The sequence below is a fragment of the Bos indicus genome, chromosome 5 (genome assembly GCF_029378745.1).
Source record: "Bos indicus isolate NIAB-ARS_2022 breed Sahiwal x Tharparkar chromosome 5, NIAB-ARS_B.indTharparkar_mat_pri_1.0, whole genome shotgun sequence".
In the NCBI taxonomy this organism is placed as follows: domain Eukaryota; kingdom Metazoa; phylum Chordata; class Mammalia; order Artiodactyla; family Bovidae; genus Bos; species Bos indicus.
The window spans coordinates 29,269,979-29,291,778 of record NC_091764.1 but is presented as its reverse complement, the minus strand read 5'-3'; the positions used below and the strand labels follow the sequence as shown (position 1 = coordinate 29,291,778).

Here is a 21,800-nt window from a genome sequence, read left to right as displayed (position 1 = left end):
ATCATTTGGTATATTATTAAAAAGGTGTCCAGATCTTGCTCTGAAAGTGATAGATGTTTCTGTAGGAAATGAGAATTGAAGACAGTGAAAGAAATCTGTATTGCATCATATCCTAATGTACTTTAAAGCAAATTGCAAAATTCCAATTGATGTAACATTTGTTTCTCTAAGAACTGCTGCTCTGGCAGCAGCTGGAACCTGCAGTATAGAAGCCACATTCACCACAGATGATTTTTCTACAGAGTTCAGTTCAGCAGGACGCCCTGGTTACAGTGTGCAAAGTAGGCCGGGGCAGCAGGGAAGGGAGTTTCCTTCCACCGACACGGTTTGAGTAGTAAGGGAAGTCGGTGACTTTGCATTTCCACGTGCAGATGTGTGGGAGAGCTTGGTTCCTGTGAGCTTGCAGAGTCCACCAAGTTCAGGATATGTTTTCTAGGTCCAGTGCAGTTCACCACTCCCTGGACTGTTGCAAACAGTACCCGCTTCAGAGATGATCCTCTGACACCTCTCATTCCCTGAGTACCACAGAAATCCATGTTTCTATTTTATTATGGTCTTCATGAAATCAATAGATCTGGGGTCCATCCTGAGATTGTGACCATGGAATATCTGAGAATCACTGTTGTAAATAGTAAGCTGTGTTGTGAACAAGTCCATCATTCTAGTTCAGTGTATTTTCAGAACAAACGTAAGGGGAATACTGACTTCCATTGTCCTGTGTGCGTTCTTTGAAAGGCTGGTACTGCCCTGTCCCAGTTGGATGTGCGAGTTGCTTTTATCTGCAACCAGTGCCATAGTGCTACACAGGGCTAAACTTCCTGGTGCTTATTTTTGTCCATTTGTCTTCTAGGTCAGCAAAGCAGCCTGCATTCTTACCACACAGACCCTAATGAGGTTACTGAGGTCCCGAGAGGCAGCAGCAGCCGTGGACGTGAAAACCTGGCCAACTATCATTGACACAGGTGAAAGGGAGATTTCTCCAGGGTCGTTGCAAGAGCAAGAATATTCACTCCCCGAGGTTTCCTGGATTCTCATGCCAAAGATGTTTACATAGCTCTTCCACTGCAGCCCATTCCACCTGCTAAGACAGATGCAAAACTTAATATGCACTCAGCTTGAGTTACCAAAGCACTGGATGCTGCAACAACCAGATCCAAAGAAGCAGATCACATTGTGCTTGAACTCTGTGAACAAAACATGTCTTCCTGTCATACTCTTGGCATCATCAAATAGTGTGGTTAGGTGTTTATGCCAGATGTGACCATAGACATACAGGGCTGCATAAAGCATTGAGAAGATCTGACCTTTGACTTCCAGATGTGATAGAGTTGGAACAGCACTGGGCTAGGAATCAGCAGGCCTGGTTCTGGTTCAAGCTTCAGTCCTCATTTTTTGTATAAACTTGGCTGAGATTAGCCTGTCTTAAAATACTACCTACCCTTGTATAACTCACATAATTACTGGGGATATCAAATGCAACATAATATGAAAATACTTTGAAAACCATGAAGTGTATGAATTTAAATGGTGCTCATACTAAAGAAGGCGGTGGGACTCTAGGGTGGCTGGAGATGGTAGTGGAGAGGGGAGTGTGGGTTTTGGAGTCGAGCAGACAAGTATAAACCCTCATCCTCTTGTTACTCGTAGCTGCTTCCTGTTGTTGTAAAGATTAATGACATCATGTGAAGCACCAGCACACCATCATCATAACAACAATATCTAACTTTATTTAGCCCTTACGGTGTGGCAGTCATCTAGCATGTATAACATCATTTCCTCCTATACCAAGCCTATCAGATAGACGCAAGTTGTATCCTCATTTTACAGATCAGAAGGCTGAGGCACGGGGAAGCTAAATAGGTAGTGAGTTGGCCAAAATGTTCGTTGGGGTTTTTGCATAAGATGTTATAGAAAAACCCGAATGAACTTTTTGGCGAACCAATGGCTGAAATTCAAACCCAGTCAGTTTGGCTCCTTTCCCAGTCGCTTAACCATTAACTTCCTCCCTACCAGTTCTCAGGTAAGTATTACATAGTATCCACCTCAAGAACAATTAATATGGATGTAAACCCAGGGATGACATCTATTTATGGTTATTGTCCAGATGCTGAACTGTAAGTAGTCATTTATATAGTATTCAACACAAGTGGATTGCATTGGTGTTAACGATGCAGATAATCTACTGTGGTTATTGGACTCAATCACGTTTTAGGAAGACCTGAAATGTGTGCTGTGATACAAACAGCAGAAGGATTTCTTTCAGTGTTGGAGCAGCTCTTCCCTGCATGGAGCTGGGTGGAAGGTGGTAGAGACAATCTTGGTTTGGCCAGAGATGAGTGCCCAGTGACACAGAGATTGAAAAGTAAGCGTCAGAATCGTTTCTTGATTGGAGGCCAAAGGAGCCATTAAGGAGGCATGGCTAGGGCCAGAAACATCCTTGATATCCTTGGATTCCACATACAGATTTGGACAGAGAGGAGAGGTATCATAAAAGAGCAAAGGGAAATAATTCCCAGTTCTAAATTGTCATTCTTAAAATTTGTCATGTTAACTTGGAGAAAAACCATCCAGCTTTTAAAGCAGACTGTGATTACTATACTGTGTACTAAACTAAATAACAAACTTGAACTTGAAACCAGCATAACAACAAGGAAAGCTTCTTGAGTTGTTTTAAAGTGCTTTATGTGAATTAACTTCCTAACAGGTCAGTGAGGGCAGGTTTTATTACCACTTTATAGACAAGTAAACAGAATCAAAGAGGTTAACTAACACCAAGGTGATGACATTGTTGATGAGGGGCACAGCTGGAATTTGAACACTGGCAGCCTGCTTCTTTAGCCAGTTTTCGGCTACTGTGTTATAGTACCGCTCACTAGTCTTCTGCTAAATACATCTACCTGATGTAGTTTCCTTGTTTATATTGTCTAGTGGTGCCCTCAACCCCATCCCATCACTCCAGGAGTGATGTGTGTGAGCTGGCTGGTTAAATGCTAGAAGCCCTAAGCCTCAGCAAATCTCAGAAGCTAAATGTGGTTCTAGCAAAGCCATGGAAGACCAACTGAATAGCAATGATTTTTGAGTTCCAGCGTGTCAGGTTTTTTTGAAGTGTAGTTGATTTACAGTGTTGTGTTTAATTTCTGCTGTTAGAGCAGAGTGACTCAGTTTATATATATATATATATACATATACACTTTACCATTATGGTTTATCATAGGACTCAGGATATTGACTATAGTCCCTGTTCACAGTAGGACCTTGTTGTCAATGTGTGTGATTGACATTGGGTTTTCTTTTTTCTTTGCAGATGATTTACCCAGGAAACGGTTACCTCAGCTCTATAAACCACCCACTCCTGAGATGCTGGCATATCTTGATTTTAGTGTCTCCACAACTGGCATGCTCACAGGAGTGAAGGTAGAGTAGTCGGGATATATTTACTTTCACTGGAGGCTGGTAACATGCCAGGTCTGCAAAAAATAGAGATGACCACTGCCCCAGGGACTTCAGATGGAGAGGCCAGTTGGTCGTACCAGAGACCAGTAGGCGGAGGATCAAGGGCCTCTGCTATATTTAAATAAAAGCATTGGCTCTTCCGGAATAAGTTATCCCAAGGAATTTGTGTCACGAAGTGTTCTGAACCTAGCATCAACACTAATAGATAAAGCAAGTTGCATTTAAAGCCAGTATGAAGTCATAAATATATATTTCATAAGATTCAATATTGACAAATGAACAGATAGATTTAACTTGAGTTAGATTAGGCATTTTGAAGCAACAAAAGATACATGTCATTTTGAGGAGGTGGAGGGAATTGAAGCTTCTCAAATCTATCATTAGAGCTGCTCTTCTGCCTGTGGGATGCCAGTTCCATCCTGTTCCGTGTTCCTTACCTTCCAGATGTCCCACTCTGCGGTCAATGCTCTCTGTAGAGCCATCAAGCTCCAGTGTGAGTTGTACTCCTCTCGGCAGATTGCCATCTGCCTTGACCCTTACTGTGGACTTGGCTTTGCACTCTGGTGTCTCTGCAGGTAGGCATGGAAAAAGCAAAGAATCAGAATGCATGGGGATATCTTTGAGGCTGTGACCATCCCATCCTTCCATGTGCTCCCTTAATTTGGTAAAGTTTCAGTAAAGTGCTGGTGTTTCCTGGAATTTGTGCACCTAATGCGTCTTTGACGTTTGTCTGGTTTTGTTTGCATTCCCTCTTTTCTGTTAGTTTTATGCCTCAGACAAAAGGGCTGTGATCTTTCTACCTCTCCTGTGCTCCATCCTGTCATCCGTCCTCATTTTAGAATCAGAGCCAAGTAGAAGGATGACATACCCCCTAGGCTTGGCAGGAAGGACTGTAATGAGATGGGTGACAGCATGTGGCTGGAAGGTAGCACACTGGCCAGATTGTTTCTTGTGAAAGAACAGATCCCAGCTTTTTCCACTCTCCCCCCAAGGACCTCATCTCAACCTGCTTTTCCACCTCCTTGGTGAGCATCTCCAGGAATGCTTCACAGACACCTGTGACTCAGCATCGTCCTTCTGTGTTCCCTTCCTTCTTAGGATGGAGTCATCCACTTGGGGAACCATGCTAGGAACTTGGGCTGTATCTTCAACTCTGTATCTTTATGTCACACATCCAATTAACTGTCATATCCTTTGTCTCCATTATTTTTACCTATACATAAGAATCACCTAGGGGTCTATTTAAAAAAAAAAAAAGTCAGTGAGGCTTCCCTAGATGTACTAATGAGTTTTCCGGAGGTGAAGACCACAATTCCAGGTTTTTTTGGGTTTTTTTGGCCTTTCCAGGAAAAAAAAAAAATCTCTTTTAGAATTTAATCTGATTCATACATCGTGGAGAAGAAGGCAAAGCTGGTAAGAGGCTAAATAGAAATGACCTTTATATGAAGATGAACAGAAACTGTGATCTGAAAGAGGGTTTTTCTTAATAGAAATTTGCAACTTGGGGATAGTAGAGATTGGGGACTCCTCCATAGATAAAGTCATTCCCTTGTGAGATTTTAGTTGCCCGACCAGGGATCAAACCCATTCCCCCTGCAGTGGAAGCACAGAGTCTTAATCAGTGGACCATCAGGGAAGCCCCTGTCCAGTATGTTTTTTAATAAACGATTCTTGGACTCCTAGTGACTCTGATATATATTCAAGGTTTAGGAAGTTGAGGTTTCATGGCTGGAGATTGTACATATGATGTGACTCTGCCATTCCTTCCTTGTATCCACACTTGTATCCTGGTGTGCTGGTGGGGTTCAAGCCTTTATCCTCTCTCACCTAGACTATTGCAGCCTCTCCTAACTGTCAGCCTTCAGTGACTCATGTCTCTAATGCCCCACTTCCTGTAGCTAGCTTTACCCCAACTTCTAGCTGTAGTGACTGTCTGCTGGTAAATTCTAAACTCTTTCGTGTTCAGTACTTTCGCATTTTGACCCTGGCCCTTCTGCCTTCACTTCTCACCACTTCCCCAGGCAAACACTGGAATGCCATTTCTGATGACCTTAAACACACCATGTAATTTTATATCTCCGTGCCTTTGCATATACTGTTCTTCTGCCTGGAGAGCTCTCACCAGCTTCCTCATTTCCTCCAGCCACTGTCAAATTCCTGCTCATTCTTCAAGCCTGGCCCAGCTGTCACCTACTCAATGAAACACCTGCCCACTTTGAAGGACTTGTTCTTCACTCTGTGATCGTGATAGCCTTTCTTCACATCTCAGTGTTCACCTTCCATAGTCTGCTTTGTTCTGTAGTTATTGTGTCATATGAGTTGAATAGGAACCAGGCTGATTCTTAGGCCTTTATATCTAATATGACCCTCCCCTGTCCTTCGTGCTCAGTAAATATTTGTTGACTCGATGATATTCTAGGATGAACTGATCACATTAGCACTTGCCTTTTTTCATTGCAGTGTCTATTCAGGTCACCAGTCCATCTTAATTCCTCCTATGGAGTTGGAAAACAACCTTTTCCTCTGGCTTTCCACGGTCAACCAGTACAAAATCAGAGACACCTTCTGCTCTTATTCAGTGATGGAGCTTTGCACCAAAGGGCTTGGAAACCAGGTGGAGGTGCTGAAGGTAAGAAGCAGCTATACAAGGAGCCGGTCCTGAGAGAAAAGGTGGCGATGCCCGCCTTGTAGGGCTGGCCAGACATACCTGCCTGCTTTTTTCTATCCAAACAGGTATTTGTAAACCTCAAGAGGTGTATCTCTTTCACTGTCTAATTTAATGCACTCTTTTAGAGTTTGATCTGATTCACACATTGTGGAAAAGAAGGTACAGCTGGTTAGGAGGCTGAATAGAAATGTATGTGAAGATGAACAGAAACTGTGAACTGAAAGAGGATTTTTCCTAATAGAATTTGCAACCTGAGGATGTTAGAGACTGGGTCCTCCTCCATAGATAAGGCTCACTCATTCATGAGTGTATCCAGTGATCATATGTCTAAGTGGCATATGAGAGAGTCAGAAAACACCTAATTTTCTTTAATAGAGAAGTATGACCTTAAGAGGAAAAGGCAATGGCACCCACTCCAGTACTCTTGCCTGGAAAATTCCATGGACGGAGGAGCCTGGTAGGCTGCAGTCCATGGGGTCGCTAAGAGTCGGACACGACTGAGCGACTTCACTTTCACTTTTCACTTTCATGCATTGGAGAAGGAAATGGCAACCCACTCCAGTGTTCTTGCCTGGAGAATCCCAGGGACGGGGGAGCCTGGTGGGCTGCCGTCTGAGGGGTCGCACAGAGTCGGACACGACTGAAGTGACTTAGCAGCAGCAGCAGCATGACCTTAAGAATGAAAAAAAGAGATGAGATTAGATCTCAATGTTGCTAAATTTATTTTTCTGTTTGTCCCATCTCTCCATTTTGAAATAGAAATCTAAGGTACAGAAATGAAGAGGAATTAAAAATATATTGCTGAAAAACCTAAGAGTTGTAGACGAAAGAGGAAAGAAATAGAGAATGAGCAAATCAACCTGTGGGTAATGACTTTAGAGGAATGCCTGGGTGTTTTTCCAGAAAGGTATCTTTTCTTTGTGTGTGTGAGATGAGAGCACACAGTTCCTTGGCTTTTCCTGACCAGAGAGGCAGGGCGATGAAATTGCTTATCCAGTGGTTCTGTGACCCCACTGATCTCCGCCTCCGCCCCCACCCCCCCAACGCGGTGTCTTACAGACCCGGGGAATCAACCTCTCCTGCATCCGAACGTGTGTGGTGGTGGCTGAGGAGCGGCCCCGCATTGCCCTGCAGCAGTCCTTCTCCAAGCTCTTCAAGGACATCGGTCTGTCCCCGCGGGCTGTCAGCACCACTTTTGGATCCAGAGTCAACGTAGCAATATGTTTGCAGGTGACTGTCATGATATCTTATTTGTGTGGGGAACTCAGAGCGTCGGCTGCTGCTTACCCACCGAGGGCCTCTGGGCTCCTTATTTGGACTTCACTGTGCCTGATTTTGCCCATTGGTAAAAGGAAGATGATAGTATTGTCCTTCACAAGGTTGTCCTGTAGAACCACCAAGTTTCTAGGTGCCAGTCTCTTGGAGCCATGCCAGGCAGTTGAGTGCTAATGTAAATGTTTACTCTCAGTGGTTTTATGGTCCTCAACATGAGTCAAGATTTCTGAACCCTACTTGAATTTTATTTGTATATTACCCTTTGTAATTGTTTTCTTTTTTTTGGCAAAGGAAGCACAAATAAGTTTGTGTTCTCTTCTTTAGCCAGATGGCAATTTTGCCATGTTATCTTGGTGGGTAAATAATAGAAAAGAGGCTAAAATAACAGAAGAGTGGAATATAATTTTCTATAGCTTGGGACATTCATAAGGCAAATAACAGGCATGGACAAGAGTGAGAGTCAAAGAAGGTGGCATAGCTGGGTAGACACGCTCAGGTCCTCTGTGTCTGGGTTGGGTGACTTTGGAGCAGCGTCACAAGGCTTCACCTTGGAGCCCCGTTGTGGGCGCCCTGCCCAGCTTGGGCCAATGTTGGTTTTGGAAGTCCCATGGATGCTGGTCTGTCATACCCCTGCCTTGAGTCCAGGGATGAGGACCCTCCTCACCCTGGTAACCGTTCGGTGCTGCTCTGGCCCCCAGCCTCCTCTCCTGGGGGAAGAAAGGAAAGAAAGATGAGGAGAAAGCTGGCCAGGAGTCTTCTCTCAGGTGTTGACTACAGCCCTGGCCCATCTGGTTGAAGACAGGGTGAGCATTCAGAACAGAATTTGAATTTTTCCTGTATGTGACTAAATTATCTATATCTTGACTTGAAAATATAACATATGGAGATGCCATTCAGCTAATTTTAAATAAACAACCCACTGATTTATTTTTCTTCAGGGAACCTCAGGGCCTGATCCAACTACTGTATACGTAGATCTGAAATCATTAAGACATGACAGGTAAGTAGATTTGTTAAGCTTGTTTCCTGTTGGCATTCCTAAGCATATAAATTTCTGAGCCTCAAGAAAGCCAGCTGTCCCCCTCACCTCATTCATTTTGTTTGTGTCTTTGTGGGGAGGAGGGTAAAAAAAAGGGAAGGAATTCATTTTCATTATTAATACCTAATAAGATTTACATTTGTAAGAGAAAAGCTTTTAATTCTCATGGTGGCTGCACTGTTCCTTAATATTAAAATGTAATACTAGTATTTTGTGACATATGACGTAAATTACACTGAAACGGATAGACTCTTATCCTCTGGGAGTCTAAAAATAACTGAGATAAGATAAATGAGACAGTGTAGGTTTTTTGAAACAGCATTCTATCTGAACCATAGGAATAAACGCCTTCCTCCTCACCAGCCCACAGGTGAATTGGAGCTGCGTCGCAGGGGAGCTCTGGTTGCGGGCTCTGGGACCTGTCTCTGGGTCCCGCTGACTTAGGCTGTGTTCATGGTGAGGCCCATGGCGCTGACCCAGCCTGCACAGGCAGAACATCTCTAGTGCTGTGGTTCTCAGCCTGGAGAGACTTTGCCCTCCAAAGGACAACGTCTGGAAATGTGGATTGTCACGACAAGGGGATGCTACTGACACCTAGTGGGCAGAGGCCGGGGATATTGCTAAACATCCTACAGCGTACAGGATAGCGCATCACAAAAAACAGCAATAAAATATCTGACCCAAAATGTCAGTGATGCTGCGTTTGAGAAACTGCACTAATGTGAGGAGAGCTATTACTAGATTAGAGATTTGGGAGGACAGTGTACAGCTGTGGTGGATTTTTTTTTAAGGCTCATATGTAGTAAATATTGTTCTTTTACAGGGTTCGTCTTGTGGAACGGGGTGCCCCCCAGAGTTTGCTCCTCTCAGAGTCTGGAAAGGTAATTTGTTGTGTTAACCATTGGGAAGGTGTGTGTCACCTGTGTGGAGAAGTAGTTTTAAAGAAACCTGAAGCCATATAATATACGTGTTAGTACCCAGGGCAAGACTGAATTGAATTGACATCTGGAGATAATTCAACAATTTTCACTTAGCCAATACTTTCAAATTCATATGGGTACATAAATAAGAAGAATACTAGATTTGAACTTTCTTAATTTTCATAGATTTTTATTTTTAAATCCTACTGACATATTATTTGACAAACCAACTGAATTCAATGTTCATTATACTCAAGGTGAATGAGCAGCACTAAGAGCCAGTTCTACCTTTATGAATATTACAAGTGGAAAGATAGGCTGACAGATGGGGGGTGTGGCTTAAGATCCAGGGAAGACATACACATACTTAAAGTTGAAAGAGAAATCAAAATGGGGAAGAGATTAAAGATATTTGAGAGTGATATCTTAGATGAGAATAAGGCTTTAAATTGTTCAGGGAGACATTTTGTTATTGCCTTAGTCCATTCAGGCTTCTCTAACAGAATATCATAGACCAGGCAGCTTATGAACAGCAGAAACTTCTCTCTCACATTTCTGGAGACTGGCAAGTCCAAGATCCAGGTGCCCACGGATTCTGATGAGGGATTTCTGGTTCTTAGATGGCTGTCCTATTGCTGTGTCCTCACATGGTGGAAGGGGCAGGGAAATCTCTGAGTCTTGTATATAAGGGTATGGATTGCATTCATGAGAGCAGACCCCTGACCTCCTCCCAAAGGCCCCACCTCCTAATGCCATCACTTTAGGGTCATATTTCAACATATAGGTTTCAGTCCATAACAGTTTTGAACAGTTTACTCACGTTGAGCAGATCAATCCATATAAACTATCAAGTTTCTCATCCTTTTGAAGAGAGAGTAATGATGGCTCAGCATCCCTTCTAATTCTGAAAGGCCAAGGAGAACATAGGGAAGAAAACAGTGGGCCCAGCCCCACCTGTGCAGTCGTGGCTCAGCCCCTTGGGGAAATCCCTGTTTCACTCCTCTGTTTAAACTCTTCCAAGTGGAGTTGGGTTGACCTTCTTGCCATCTTGCCAGCTCTTCCTCTGCCTCCACTGGCGGCGAGCACCTGAGGGACTTCAGAGCAGTTCCTGGCCCACACAAGCAGGAATGGCCTTCCACTTCCTTCCTTGAGGTCTTACATGTGTGAGCTTCTTGATGCTAGAAACCCAAGGAAAAGAGAGATTTAGGACAGAGGATGGGTGTCTGAAGAAGCCCCAAGCTATCCTCAGCCAGCACCTGCTGCTTCCTTCTCCCTCCGAGGGAGATGCGGGCACGTGACGTCTCTCCCCTCGCCTGCCGAGCCGCCACTGGTCTGCGGTTTCTCACCTTTGAGGAGATGGCAGACAGGTGGGTTCCCCAGTTTAGTTTTGAGGCAGAATCTTGTTATACATACTTCTGTCCCCTGAGGACGATCCTGTGAGTACCAGCTCAGCTCTGGCCCGTGTGCACTCCCTTACCTCACTGGAGGGAGGAAGTGGAAACTGCATTTATTAGAGGTCATGAAATCTGATGGAACTCAACTTTTGTGTTTTCTCTTTGATTCTTAGATCCTACCTGGAGTGAAAGTAGTTATTGTTAATCCAGAGACCAAAGGGCCCGTTGGAGACTCTCACCTGGGAGAGGTATGTGTAACTCTACCCTTGATTCGGAAAAGCCAGCAGTGAAAGACCCCAGGGCTCACATTCTAGAAGTCAGGAAGCTGTGGGTTTAGTTTTTCCCTCATGGTGAATGTTTGAGAATTTTCACCTTTCTCTGTAAGGCTCAAAACTGAAATGAGGCAGAAGGGGAGATGGAGACCAGGATGGAGAGAAGATTGAGGCACGCAAGCTAGAGTTAGTCCCAGATTCGTCCACTGACATTCCCTTGGCTGAAGAGGAAAATGGATGAACTCATGTGCTCCCATCTATTAAGGAGTGGAACTAAAAGGAGCCACAAATAACTGAATTTTTAAAGTTTATACAGGGACTTCCTTGGTGGTCCAGTGGCTAAGACTCCTTGCTCCCAGTGCAGGGGGTACGGGTTGGATCCCTGGTCAGGGACTAGATCTCACATACTGCAACTAAGAATGCCACAGCTAAAGATCCCACTTGCCTCAACTAAGACTGGACTCAGCCAAATAAAATAAGTATTTTTAAAAATAAGATTTATACAAATTTTATTGCAAAATATATTCATTTTTGTATTAATATAAAAATATTGTGCATGCTAAGTCGCTTTATTCATGTCTGACTCTTTGCAACCCATGGACTGTAGCCTGCCAGGCTCTGTCTCCGTGGGATTCTCCAGGCAGGAATATTCGAATGGGTTGCCATTTCCTCCACCAGGAAAGCTACCCGACCCAGGGATTGAACCTGCATCTCATATGTCTTCTGCTTTGGCAGGCAGGTTCTTTACTGCCAGTGCCACCTGGAAAGCCCTTATAAAATCACTGAAAAGACTGAATTTTTCTTCCTTCTGAATCTCTGAGAAAAAAACTGCTCTTATCTCACAGCTAACCGGGAGCAGGGCTCCAGGTGACTGAGCCAGATGACCAGGCTCTGCCGGTTACCAGCTTCTTGTTAATGCACGAGTTACTCAAGCTCTCTGGGCCTAGTTTCCTCAACTGTAAATAATAATGCCACCTACCTAGTATAATTGTGTGACAGTTAAATGCATTAATATCTGTATCTGTATACACATGGAACAGTGCCTGTCACACAGCAAACACTCGTGTTATTACTATTGCTGGCTATTGCTGTGTTTACATTGTAAATCCAAATACCCTATAGTGTTTTCCTGTGGGCTTTTTAACTTAGTTTTAAAGCACAGAAATGATCCCTCAGTGCGCTGGTGAGACTCTGAAAGAGGCTGAGAAATGAGCCAAGGAGGCAGCGTAGCCTCCAGGTTGGATCTGGGTCTCTTAGTTTCTGTATCTTAGGTGAATTACTTAAGGGCTTCCCTGATGGCTCAGATGGTAAAGAATCTGCCTGCAATGCAGGAGACCCAGGTTCGATGCCTGGGTCGGGAAGATCCCCTGGAGAAGGGAGTGGCGACACACTCTAGTATTCATTTGTGAAATGGGAGTGACGGTAGTACAGATGGCATTGTCATGTCGTGTGTGTTAAGACTGATGGGGGTAATGTTTATAAAGTACTGTTCAGCACATGGTAAATTCAGTAACTGGCAGCTGCTTTCATTGTTGTAACTTTTTGGTTACTATAAAAATGAGGTTAAGAAAATCAACATATTCTGTGCTAAGTGAACTGAATTGATTCTGGCCAAATGTGACCCTTTTCTTGTTGTAGATTTGGGTGAACAGTCCCCATACAGCCAGCGGCTATTATACCATCTACGACAGTGAGACTCTGCAAGCTGACCACTTCAACACCCGCCTCAGCTTTGGGGATGCTGCCCAGACCCTCTGGGCTCGGACGGGATACCTGGGTTTTGTCCGCCGGACGGAGCTCACAGCAGCCACTGGAGGTACCTTCACCGGCTCCTCCCCCTTGTCCTGCTGTGCATTTCAAATGCCCCTAGTACAGGCTGGCCTTCTGCAGCCTGCCTTTGCATTGTGGAGTATATGTGTTGAATTATTCCCCCTCTGCAACTCTAGAACCCACCCATAACTTTATATTCCTTTGCAGTAAGACTTTGTCCTATGAAGAGAACCCAGGAAGTAAACGCCAGGGCCTTGTGTCAGCATCAGGATAGCTGAACCTCAGGATAGTTCGGCCAGGCAGTCGTAGAGACATGCCTGGTGATGGGTGAATGCCCCTGGCAGGATACAGCCTCTCAGCAGCCTTGTGGGGCTATGCATCCCTCAACAGGCTCCTGAGACAGGTGTCCCGTCTTTAGTTCCTCTGTTCCTAAGCCCTGCGAGCAGGAGTCAGTGCAGAGGAGCTGACCTGCTAAGCGCTCTGGCCCTTTGGCGGCTCACAAGACTGCTTGGCAGGGCTCTGGGGTAAGCAGCCCCCAGTCCTGTCCACCTGGTAAAGAGGCCTGGCTTCAACCTTCCTGCCACCATTAATGGCCGTTTAAAACTCCTCTACACTGCGTGCATCATACACGTCAAGAACGGATGCGTCACTCACCGGACTGAACAGCTGGATGGAGCCAGGTCATCTCTCCTTCGTCCCCTCATTTGCTCCCTGCTGGCCGGCTCTGCAGTCACTCCGTGTCTCACGGGGAAGCAGGCTCAGGCGTCCTGCAGGCAGGGGAAGCACAGCTCGCTGGGTGTCCTGGTTTTGAAGCCTGTCTCTGCCATTCGCTGTGTGGCCTTGAGCGCTCACTCAGTCAGCCTCTCAGTTTCCTACCTGGGAAGTGGGAGTGATGACATTTCCTGTCTTGTGGACGTGATGTGAGATTAAATTACATGACGCCTTCAGGTGTCTGGAGCACTACTTGGCACAGGGGAAGCACTCCCTAGTCATTAGCTACGTGTTTCTGTTGTTTTTGTTACTATAATCGTCAGCTCATCTATGTGACTGGCCTTCCTTACCCTCCTGTCTCCACAGCTTCTAGCACTTTGTTTTGCTAAATGTTTCAGAACTATTCCTATTCCTGAAAATACATCATTCTGTTGTTACTACTGTTTAATTGCTCAGTCGTGTCTGACTTTTTGCTACTCCAACCCCATGGTCTGTAGCCTTCCATGCTTCTCTGTCCATGAGATTTCCCAGGCAAGAATACTGGAGTGAGTTGCCATTGCCTTCTCCAGGGGATCTTCCTGACCCAGGGATCAAACCTGCTTTTTGGCAGGTGAATTCTATCCTACTGAGCCACCTGGAAAGCCCAAAACATTGTGTAGACCTAGCTAAATCATTCTCTTTCTCTTAGACATAAACCAGGTAGCCTGTGTGTACAGTGTGTGCATAAAGTCTTTAAAAAAAAAGGAGTGAAATTTCTGCCACGTCCTGCTGGATCAGAAGCCTATTAATAACCAGGACTAGTCTCTCCATGGATTCCTTAACGACATCTAGAAACAATGACCATATGTTCATTTCTTTTCCATCTCAGATCCTCCCTTCTCCTTCTTTCCCCACCCATCATCTGGCTAATTCCTGTTTATCCTTAAAAGCTCAGGTGGCTTTAGCTTTTCCTTCTCTGAACCCTTGAGCTGAGCTTGGGGGCAGTCGGGGGAGGGGAAGGTGGTGTCCTCTGTTCCCCTTGTCCCTCATCCACATTCAAGTTACTGGGTTTGCCACGTTCCATCTGCTGTCCGCCCATGGGACACCCGTTGTGTGTGTTCGCCCCATTAGACGGCAAGTATCTCTAGAGCAGGTGTTGTATTTTGTCATCTTTACTCCCCACACTGGGCACAGTTCCTGGCACATGGTAGTAATAAGAATAACAAGAGCTAATATTCTTCAAAATCACTGTGGACAGTGACTGTGGCCAAGAAATTAAAAGATTCTTGCTCCTTGGAAGAAAAGCTATGACAAACCTAGACAATGTATTTAAAAGCAGAAATAACACTTCGCTGACAAAGGTCTGCCTAGTCAGCGCTATGATTTTTCCAGTAGTCATGTACAGATGTGAGAGTTGGACCATAAAGAAGACTGAGCACTGAAGAATTGATGCTTTCGAATTGTGATGCTGGAGAAGGCTCTTGAGAGTTCCTTGGACAGCAAGGAGATCAACCCAGTCAGTCCTAAAGGAAATCAACCCTGAATATTTATTGGAAGGACTGATGCTGAAGCTATAATACTTTGGCTATCTGATGGGAAGAGCTGACTCACTGGAAAAGACCCTGGTGCTGGGAAAGATTGAAGGCAGGAGAAGGGGGCGACAGATGATGAGATGGTTGGATGGTATCACTGATTCAATAGACAGGAGTTTGAGCAAACTCCTGGAGATAGTGAAGGACAGGGAAGCCTGGCATGCTGCAGTTTATGGGATTGCAAAGAGTCAGACATGACCTAGTAACTGAACAACAGCAAATATTCTTCAGCACTTACAATGAACCAAGCATCATAATACTAACTCCCTTTTGTGAATTTAATCCTCATAGCAGCCATTTATTATTACCCTGTTTCACGGAGGGGAAACAGGATCAGAGACTTAATCGCTCCAGGTTACACAGCTGGTGAGCAGTGGCACCAAGTGATGTGGTGGCAGTCTGAACTCTGGGCTCTTAACTCCAGTGATATGTCACACCCACATATCTGATACACTAAGTTTCTCTTTCTCTCCCCATCAGAGCGTCATGATGCCTTATATGTGGTGGGCGCTCTGGACGAGACCCTGGAGCTGCGAGGCCTGCGGTACCACCCCATCGACATTGAGACCTCAGTGTCTCGGATCCACAGGAGCATTGCTGAATGGTAAGTCCTCTGCACAGAGTAGGTCTCTCCTCAGCTGCAATAAGTTGAAGTTGATCTTTAGTCATCTAGCTGTACCAGAGACACCTACAGATGTGGGACCCCAGGGGAGCAAGCTGTGGAGATGGGCTCTGTGCACCCACTCTGGGGCCGAGTCCTTTTAATGACGGGATCTTACCACTGGAAGCGACCTAACTGATCATCCACCTCTAGAAAGTCGGTGGGGCTAATGGGAAGAACCATGACTTTTGGGTCAAAAGACCCATCTGGAAGGCCCAGCGCTGCCATGGTGGCTGCTTTCCTGATCAGGAGGATCAAGTGAGAGTGTGCTTCATACTCTATCAACTGGTCAGCAGATGAAAAGGATTATTATCATTATCTGGTCCAGGTTTCCTGTCTGGGCAGGAATTCCCCCTTCATTATCCCTGATAAAGAACCATCCAACCTCATGCTGACTAAAAATTTCTTAAAATTGAAATTCTGTCATTTTTAACTGTTGGCTTTCGTCCTGGATTCTTGACAACACAGAAACCACCCAGTTTCTTTTTATTCATATTTTAGTTGGTGTGTCCTTCCTCAGGTTTGTTTTTTTTTTTGAATTCATGCAAAGTAGCCACGGTTCTTTTAGTGGTTTGTTCATGCTTTCCAAATTTTTGTCTTGCTTTTGTCAGTCTCTCCTCAGACCTGAACAAGGAAGTTTAAGAACAGTGCAGAAAAGTTGGGTGCCATGGTTACCCCCTAATTTTAAGCATTTGACTTTTGATGCAACCAAATATTGTGTACATTTTTCTTAATGATTGGAATCTATTTTTAAAGCAGCTCAACACTGCACAACACAAGTCAGTTCCATACCTTCCAACCCAGCAGTCCCACTGAACGAAATGCGACTTTGTGCCTTATGGCGCGACGGGACAGACACTTGAGTGGGGCGCTGAGCTCAGAGGCCAGCTGACTCCCTTCCTGTTTGGTATTAGATTACAGATAGCAATCTTAGTCAAAGCTGTTGTGTTGCAAATATCAAGAATTCTCTTCAAAACAACTTTTAAGCAAAATAGAGGTCATAGAAAGCACACCTCATTGGTTATCTCAGAGGCTCCTAGAAGTCTAAACAGCTCTGAAATCTCAAGAAAGGTAGAAACAGGTGGAAAGGCCGTCGGGGACCACCATCTCCTCGCTTTCTAGAGCCGGTGGGCATCCCCTCCGTTCTTTCTCTCCTCCCTGAAAAGCCATTCCCTGTATGTCTCTGCACACCTTTTACACCAGCACCTTCCAGTCCACACATCCTCAGCTCAGGCGACCAGCTAACAACTTTTCAGTCCCACTTTCAGACGCCCAAGAGATTTTAAATGGTCTAACCAATCAGTTGTTATCATAGGGGCAAGGCCACTCATTACACATGTGGCTCAGAGCCTTCTGGTTGGGTGCAAGTGAGAAGGCAGTTCTCGGGGCAGTGAGGGTAAGTGGTGGGCAGACGCTGTGAAAGATGCCACATTAACTGAGCACCACTGAAATTGCAGTGCCGTGTTCACGTGGACCAACTTGCTCGTGGTGGTCGTGGAACTGTGTGGCTCTGAACAGGAGGCGCTGGATCTGGTTCCTTTAGTGACAAACGTGGTCCTGGAGGAGCATTACCTCATTGTGGGCGTGGTGGTCGTGGTGGACCCAGGCGTCATCCCCATCAACTCCAGAGGAGAGAAGCAGAGGATGCACCTCCGGGACAGCTTCCTGGCCGACCAGCTGGACCCCATCTATGTGGCCTACAACATGTAACCAGTCTCCTGGGATTGCAGGGACCGCCCTGCAAAACCATGGGAGCCAGAGACCTGCGACTGATGTGAAATAAGCTGAGATGGCGACATTATATCCTTCATCTCATCCTGTGGGATCCTGCCATCACAGGACACACAGGAGAGGGGAATTCTGTGGTGGCAAATGAAAAAAATGTTAACAGTCTGTTAGTCACGAGCTTTGACATAGCGTGAGCAGCACGTTACTAAAGCAATTACATGCATGTTGCATTTTTTTCATCTGTTGTAGATACTTGTATTTTTATCTAATGCCGTTTTAGAATTTTGTAAGGGCGTTTGATGAATTCACACGAAGGGGGTAGTTTGAGTTGCGCAGCCCCCCGCTCTGTACTGTATCTGCCATTTTGCCGTAGTTAGACACTGCGGGTTTAACATGGAACTACTCGGCTTACTTTCAGTTGACCCATAAGCAAATCAGATAACCCACTGAGTATGAGAATTACTTTATATATATAATTCTTGACTGTAAAACATTTTGACCAGTGTTTTAAACATGTAAATAGGAATACACATAATTCAGCTAAAAAATGTAAGAATTGGCTTGTATAGTTGTAACAACTAAAGTAGAAACATTGCTGCTCTGAGAGAGAATCTCGGTGTTCTCTGGGTGCAGTGTAATTGAATAGGTGACTACAAAGTGCAAATCGTTTGCAGGTTTTGCTGCACATTGTACTATGTCTCTGTTGGCTGGTATATTTTATAAACTGAAGCTGCCTATGTTTGTTTTTTAGGCTTGCATTCCCAGAATCAGCTTAAGCTTTTAAGAATTCAGCCTGTTTCTACAAACGGAAAAATCTCAGTTGAAAAATCAAATGTTAGGAAAAGCTAAGATTCATTAGATCCCACCCAGTTCTAAGGAACCACAGTAACTCACTCTGGCCCCCAGTGTTGAAACAGTCTTTCACATGTAGAGTGACTACACAAGAATTTAGAATTTCCTCTTTTCCAGGCCCATTGTATACTGTGTCTGCAGTTACACAGATAGCTTCTCTTTTCTGAGAACTGAAGAGCATCCCCTGTGCTTCCAGTTCACGAGGGCAGGGATTTAAGAACAAGAGCGTAGGCTGGGAAGACAGTGGGATCGACAGTCACGCGAAGGCATTAAGGCCTCACGACTCCACGTCTCAGAACTGACCGATTTGGGTTGCCAAAACAGCCAGGCTTATGCTGAAATAGGGGAAGTCTAATGTATGCAAGAAACCCTTCTGAAATAACTGTGGTGCCCAGGCCGAGCAGATGGAGCCTGGGACTGAGTGTGGCCTCTGGCTCGGTTTCCTTTCTTTGGTCTGATACTTCATGTATTTGAATATAGTTGAATTTTATTATTTTTTTTCTTACAGAAATATTTTTAAAAATTAAAAAAAAACTCAAAGTGAACAGAGTTAACTTGTTAAATCAGAATGGTTCTCTTTGACCCACTCTGATCTATTGTGTAAATATTTATTTAGACTATTTTAATAATACATATTATTTACCCCACTGTAACATCATGTAAACTAAATATGTTTTTAAACAATTTTTAAGACTTGTAATTACCCTGAAAATAAGGTTTATAATGGAAAGACCAGACCCTTTGCCACGGCAGCACTCCTGGGGGCTGCCCTTACACAGGCTCATGACTCAGAGCCACTTTATTGACTTCCTTTTACATAATCCTCTTTTCCTCCAAACTCATTCTCCACAGAGGGAAGACCTTGACATTTTCCAGTTCCAGATCTCTCTTCAGCATTTTGGATGACGTTCCATTATACACGGTGGGAAAGGTTCTAGGATGTACAGGGAAAAAGCACTTGTATTAGGGTTAGACGTCCCAGACCCAGTTAGCAATGGTTTGGTCTGCAGAGAAAACAGCCTGCTTATTTGGAAAGTAACTTTCTTAAAAAGAGTTTTTAATGAGTCACTAATCAAAGCAAGGGATCCTGAGGATCTCCTATCTCCGTGATCCACAAGTTCTAAGAAAAAGATATAAAAGACAGAGTCTGTCCTATAGGTTGCTTTCAGAATTCTTACTGCACAGGGTAGGGTGTCTGCTAGAAATGAAATGTGAGCTATGTCTGTCATTTTAAAGTTTCTAGTAACCACATTTTAAAAAGTAAAAAGAAACAGGTGAAGTTGATTTTAATATATTATTAGCACAGTATATCAAAAGTACTATCATTACAATGTGGGATCAATATAAAAAATTATTAATGAGAGATTTAACTTTTTTTTCATATTATATCTTTGAAATCTAGTGTGTATTAAACACATCTCAATTCGAGACTAGCCATGTTTCAAGTTCTCAGTAGCCACGAGTGGCTATTGGCTACCATACTGGACAGTGAGGGTCTATACTCATTCCTTCAAATGAAATATTCCGTTAATCTCATAGTATGCCCAATTCCTGGTTATTTAGGGGCTGATTATCTAGTTTGGTAGTTCCTCAGGCCGCTGGTTTATTGTTATCTTTTTGCTTTCTGCCCTGTGGCTGCTTTATCTTTTGCCTATCCCCCAAAGCCAGAATAAGCTAGTGGAAAAGAAAGCTAAGATGTGTCTTTGGGGAAAAGTTTCCTCTGGAAGGGGAAGAGAGTTTAGTCGTTAATTTAGATGTGTTTGTGGGATCATCTGCAGATCCAATGCCTAGTCTGTTGCAGACTTGGTAAGAAAACTCTCTTGATGACACAATGCTCGTAGTCTTGCCATGTTAAAGCAGAACCTTTATGGTAGAACTGGCTCTTAAGACAGGCCCCAAAGGCCTTGCCAAAACTTGGGGACACATTCTGTCTAGCTTTTCATGCCTGGGTCGGGGGGAGGGGGACCTAAATGAATAGCAAACCCTCATTTCAAATAAGAGAGAACCTATTCATCTGAAAGTTTTTGAACCTCTCTGCCTCTCAGCCAAAGTAAGGAGGGTAGATCAGGGAGGGGCTGCCTCAGGACAAATACCATCTCCTGCATTAATGAGACCCTGGGGATGACCAGCATGCTAAGGGCATCAGTGAAGCCACCAGTGAAGCTCAATTCCTTCCTGCCCCTGTCTCCCCTGTATCAGGTCCTCCTGAAGTTGTGCTGCCTCAGGCTGTGGAGGGACCATCGCCTGTCTATTGGTCGTCTATTTGATGTTAGTCCCTGGGCAATGCTTGCTTAATGCTTTTGTTGAATCAACAGAGGGCCTGAGGCCTTAGGTTTTTTGTTGTTATTGTTGTCTTAAGGTCTCTGCCCCAGGCATGGTGCTCAATATCTTGGCCAAATAAATTAACTTTCCTTGAATATCCAGGAATCTTTAGACTAAAGCAATGAGGAGTTATCACCTCACCCTCAAACTCCAACATGATCTATGCCTTAGAGTTGTTTTTGCTGTCTGCTTTCATGTAAGAGTATTTGGAGCAAGCTGCAGTACTCCAAATACACAATAAGCCTTTTCTTTATCATTCATACAACATTTCTGGTTTAGGTATATGTAGATGGGCCATGTTATTTGTCCAGAGGAAGAGAGTGTAAAGATATAAGAATAATTTTTTAGTCCTAAATGCTGTTCTGTTTATTTTTTGTCAAGATATTTACCAGTGTCAGATTCAAATTATAGTACTGTGTAATTATGTATAAAGTTTTTTTTTTTATTTATTTGAAATTAGACTAGATATACATTTTTAAATTTAACATCTGGCTGGACAGTGTTCTATTAACTCATTGAATGTGTTTCCTTTGTCTTGTGTTAATAAATATTGATGCCTGATTGTGTTTAATGCTTCACATGTTGGGAGAGCTGATAAATTGGAATTAATAAAATTTTATTTTAACTCGGATAGTAAGACCCAAAGACGGCTGGAGAGGTCTTAGGAAAATGAACACAGAGATCCAGAGTTATAGCAAATCAGTTCTATAAAAGGAGGCCAGATTGAGGAACAGCAGAGAGTCATTTTGAAAATGAATAAGCCTTTTGTCTGGAACAATTATAGCTTAGTTTTCCTCCTACCCATGTGGTATTTTGTAGTTTTAAACTTTTGAGCATACATGTCAATTTTTTTAAAATCTGTAATTGATGTGGGTTTAAGCTTTTCATTTTTTAAAAAATTTTATTTATTTTTGGCTGTGCTGGGTCTTCGTTGCTGTGAGCATTCTTTCTCTAGTTGTGGCAAGTGGGGCTACTCTTCATCGTGGCGTGTAGGCTTCTCAGTGCAGTGGCTTCTCTTGCTGCAGAACACAGGCTCTAGGCGCGTGGGCTCCATAGTTGTGGCACACGGGCTTAGTTGCTCTGTGGCATGTGGAATCTTCCCAGACCAGTGATCGAACCCATGCCCCCTGCATTGGCATGCAGATTCTTAACCACTGAACCACT

At 44.1% G+C, this 21,800-nt stretch overlaps 1 protein-coding gene across 3 annotated transcripts in view; it reads left to right on the top strand.

Moving 5' to 3' along the window:
* DIP2B (disco interacting protein 2 homolog B) overlaps positions 1-21,197 on the top strand; it is a 229,775-nt gene extending 208,578 nt beyond the window's left edge. For all 3 annotated transcript variants that reach the window (XM_019960583.2, XM_019960582.2, XM_019960581.2), the window contains 11 exons: positions 851-962; positions 3,305-3,414; positions 3,898-4,028; positions 5,914-6,082; positions 7,181-7,351; positions 8,335-8,396; positions 9,259-9,316; positions 10,923-10,997; positions 12,660-12,837; positions 15,554-15,677; positions 17,192-21,197. In XM_019960583.2, coding sequence (XP_019816142.2) covers positions 851-962; positions 3,305-3,414; positions 3,898-4,028; positions 5,914-6,082; positions 7,181-7,351; positions 8,335-8,396; positions 9,259-9,316; positions 10,923-10,997; positions 12,660-12,837; positions 15,554-15,677; positions 17,192-17,444 — 1,443 coding nt within the window. In that variant the 3' untranslated portion in view covers positions 17,445-21,197. The remainder of the gene's footprint in view (positions 1-850; positions 963-3,304; positions 3,415-3,897; positions 4,029-5,913; positions 6,083-7,180; positions 7,352-8,334; positions 8,397-9,258; positions 9,317-10,922; positions 10,998-12,659; positions 12,838-15,553; positions 15,678-17,191) is intronic.
* The last annotated feature ends 603 nt before the right edge of the window (positions 21,198-21,800 follow it).